We start from the raw sequence: 4,103 nt of genomic DNA, 5'->3' as shown, positions 1-4,103 counted from the left end.
ACACCCACCTCGCTACAACCTCCTTTCAGGTAGTTGTAGAGAGCGATGAGGTCTCCCCTCAGCCTCCTTTTCTCCAGGCTAAACAACCCCAGTTCCCTCAGCCGCTCCTCATAAGACTTGTTCTCCAGACCCCTCACCAGCCTCGTTGCCCTTCTCTGGATATGCTCTAACACCTCAATGTCCTCCTTGTAGTGAGGGGCCCAAAACTGAACACAGTTGGCCTCACTGAAAACCTGAGATGATGATGACATCTATAGGGATGAAAGCCAAACAGTCAGTAGATCTTAGGGTAACTGAACTTCATTTTACAATAAATGAACTGGAAGCAGATTTGTGTTGAATGCCCAATGGAGGAGGAGTGTGTAATGGGAGACGGGGATTAAGACAAAGTAATTTTCCACTGTGACTTGCAAAAGTATTGTCGTAGGAGATTACTGCCTCATTAGCAAGTTTCAACTGGTATCATGTGACTGAAAGAGAGAGATACTGTAGGGAGCATAGATTATTTACTAAGGTATGACTTCAGAGTTACCTTTTTTTTTAGTAGAAAAAATACTTTGAAACATATTATCAAATATTATAGATATGGTGGGAAGCTGTATGGAATACAAAAGCTGTTGATTGATTGCATTGGATTAGGTGAGTGTTGAGAACCCATTTCTCTTGTGAAGAAAATCAGATCGATATCCTCTCTTGATCTCATTGTCACTTGTAACTTCCCCAATGCATGTAACGTGATGCCATTCATTATCCTTCCAGAGAAGATGAGACCTGGTGAGAAAGAGGTTTGGTTACGCAGAGGTAGCTACTGTCAAAAGAGCAACTAGAACCACTCTGATCTGCAGTCAGTAGAGTTGGACGAGTCCTTGTTTTCTTTAGCGAAGGCAAAATGAAAAAGGAACTTGCGTATTAAACATGCTGATACTGAAGGCAGACATCCTCCCAAGGTGGTTGGGATAAAATGGGGGAAGAACCAGGTAGCCTTAAAAGACTGGGTGACACAGGGCTGAAATCGATAGTTTCTACTGGAGATATGCAGCTTGGCCTTACAGGGTATAGTAGGAATCTGTAGGTAAGAATGACAGAGGAGAAGAGAGCTTTGGGTGTGCTTCTTAATTGTGGCAGGGAAGTGTGACCTTAAAGTAAGCTATGTCATAGGATGGATGGGGTGAGGTTTTTGTAGTAGATAATAAATGAGAGCTAATGCAATTGTACGTGGTACTTTGGTAAAATTTCCATACGCTTGCTGCCTGTATTCCAAAACTGTCAGTTGAAACTGATGGGGATTGCTGGTCTCTTTTTCATTCACAGAACTGTTTCCACAACTGTCCTAAGAATGGAGTATCTGGCTCTGCAAAGTAAAAACAAAGAAAGAGTGATGGCCTTATGCAAAATACATCAGCAAGAGACGCTGATGTGGGAAAAGGGCTACAGAAAAGAGAAGGCAGTCTCAGTTAAAAAAAAAAAAGGAAGAAAATAAAAAAAAAAGATGTGAACATTTTTCAGTAGATCTGCTGGTAATTTAAAACCTTATGTTCTGAAACAGGTTCCAGTAAAAAATTGAGAAATTATTTGCTGTGCTTCCACTGTATGAATTGTCTATACAGAATTTAGAATTTACTAATTTTATATTGTCAGCCAAGAAGCTAGTGGCACTCTACTGAAGAAATAACTTGTGTAAATATTTACATTAACATATGTTTGACGTATCACTGTCTCTGCTATCTCATTTGTGGCTACTAAACAGACCTTTCAAACTGTCCCTTAGGTTCCTGATGTCATCAGCAGCATAAGACAAGTCTCCAAAGCAGCACTGAAAGAAGATGCCAAACCAAGTAAGGATAGTGAAGATGCCTTCTATGACTCTCAAAAATTTGAGGTCTTGTACTGTGGAAAGGTGACGGTGGCACACAAGAAAGCTCCCTCCACACTAATTGATGATTGCATTGAGAAATTCAGCCTTCATGAGCGCCAGCGCCTGAAACTATTAAATGAGCAGCGGAATAACGAGTCAAGTTTGGACTTACCCCTGTGTGAAGGAAATGTGCCAGCTTCTCCATTGGATAGCCCGTTTGAGGAGCTGGACAGCCCAAATAACACCACAGGGCATACTGCGATGTTTACAATCGGCAGCCAGACCAACTTGACCAACCTGGCCAGCACTCGTGGCTCCTTTCCAGAGCGAATTTTAGAGGACTCTGGCTTTGATGAGCAGCAAGAGTTTCGCTCCCGGTGCAGCAGTGTCACTGCAGTTATGCAAAGAAGGGTTCATGACACAAACCTGAAAATACAGCCACGCAGAAGACATGCAAGTGCACCCAGTCATGTTCAGCCCTCCGATTCTGAGAAGAACAGGACAATGTTGTTCCAGGTGTGTGCTAGGATGCGCAATTTCATGTTGGTTTTGCACCGTATCTTCCCCTGTGCAGTTTGAAGCTGAGACAAGTTTTGCAAGATAAGTAGTATGGATCCAGTGTGGTTTCATGATTTGTCGTAAATATTTATGTATGTTCATAAATGATTGGAACACAAGTAGCTGAATTTTCTTAAGGAAGTCAGCTCAACTCATGAGCTCAGGTAAATTTTAAGAAAGAGGAATTACTTATGGAGTAATTACTTACAGGAACAGAGTTTCTAGGGAAGTAATTATTTTACATGCAGTTCTGGTTCGTCTGTATTGGTGAGACCTAAGATGTAGCTGAAAAGCATGAGTATTCTTTCAAAAAGAGAATCGATGAAGACTTCTGTGTGAACAAATCCTCTTTTTTGTGCAATTAAAAAGCTCACAACTTCACATGAGGCTTTAACAGCCTTACGTTTGAGCCAGCCCCTTTATGATAACTTGTACTGATGTTCAGCTTGTCTTTCGCAGATGACTACTCAAATGTCTCTGCACTGAAGGCTTCTTCCTTCAGACCTCACAGTTATTTCTTCTCTTGCCTGAAGTGCATTTGACATCCTCAGAGCTTGTATTGAGAAAACAAAAGGACACTTAAAGGAGGTGACCCATAAAAGGAAAGATCTTTGGACCTTAAAATAACAGGGGGCTAAATGCCTGGGTTTTGTCTTTCCATTTGCTTTAAAGATCATTCTTGCCTTTTATTCTCTTGGGCAAACGCTAGCTGAAGTGAGAATGCATTGCCCTTTAGAAAGCCACAGCTATCACTAGTAATGAAAGGGATTTAGCTGAGAAACTCTCCAAGCTCTATGGAATAAGTTCCATACGCTTGGGAAGCAGTTTGGGAAAGCTAAAAGATAACTTGCTGCAGAACCTACTCTTTCTCATCCGGAATTATGACAAAACCAAAAAGTATCACCTTAAGATCAACAGTCTCTCAGCTGATCTGTGGTGTAGTTTAGAAAAAATAATAAATCCACAAATTCTGTTTTTTATTGCAGCTTTTAATTTAGCCACATTGTTTACTAAAGGTTATAGTATTGCCTGTCAAACATGTGATCTTTGGACCAAAATAACTCGAAAAGAAAAGGGAGGGGGGAAGAAAAAAGCTGTCTTCTTTCCAAGTCTTTTTCCTATTCAACTGAGTGTATTGTTCTTGCTGAAATATTCTTACTCAACATAGGCTGAATTATGGCACCCTTGTTCCTGCTGAGTAAGCTGTTGTGCTGAAGGGACTCTATGTGAACAAGAAAGGGCTAGATTGTGACATTTTTGTTGCTGTTAATGTTGTGCCTCCAAGACAGTCATAAACTAGACTTATTTTTCTCCCCTTCCCCCACAGGTTGGAAGGTTTGAAGTTAACCTCATCAGTCCGGACACCAAATCTGTTGTGCTTGAGAAGAATTTTAAAGATATCTCCTCATGTTCTCAGGTAAGCATTAATAAGAAGCAACATGTAGATCATCAGAAGAAAAGGAATTTATTTGTTCTTCAGCTGGGTTGCCTTGCTGGTCTATAGGCAGCAGAAAAAAAGAAATGTAGAATTCTTTTTCAGCATTCTGTGCTATTTTCCTTTTTTCGGTCTCAAAGGCCATTTTTTAAACAGTTTATCCTATCTAAATTACCATGATAAAAGTAAAATTGCTCTTTTACCCCATTGGCTCCTTAATTAAAAAAAAAAGGGGGGGGGGGGGGGGTTTTTTGG

The 4,103-nt window shown here is 40.6% G+C and overlaps 1 protein-coding gene across 1 annotated transcript in view; it reads left to right on the top strand.

Annotated features, from left to right (window-relative positions):
- LOC103900948 (TBC1 domain family member 4) overlaps nt 1-4,103 on the top strand; it is a 59,655-nt gene that overhangs the window by 15,552 nt on the left and 40,000 nt on the right. Inside the window, exons 2-3 of the mRNA XM_019472690.1 lie at nt 1,769-2,371; nt 3,741-3,830. Of these exons, the coding sequence (XP_019328235.1) occupies nt 1,769-2,371; nt 3,741-3,830 (693 nt within the window). The remainder of the gene's footprint in view (nt 1-1,768; nt 2,372-3,740; nt 3,831-4,103) is intronic.

The sequence above is a fragment of the Aptenodytes forsteri genome, unplaced genomic scaffold (assembly GCF_000699145.1).
Source record: "Aptenodytes forsteri isolate BGI_AS27 unplaced genomic scaffold, ASM69914v1 Scaffold51, whole genome shotgun sequence".
Lineage (NCBI taxonomy): Eukaryota > Metazoa > Chordata > Aves > Sphenisciformes > Spheniscidae > Aptenodytes > Aptenodytes forsteri.
This window is presented reverse-complemented; position numbering and strand designations above follow the sequence as displayed.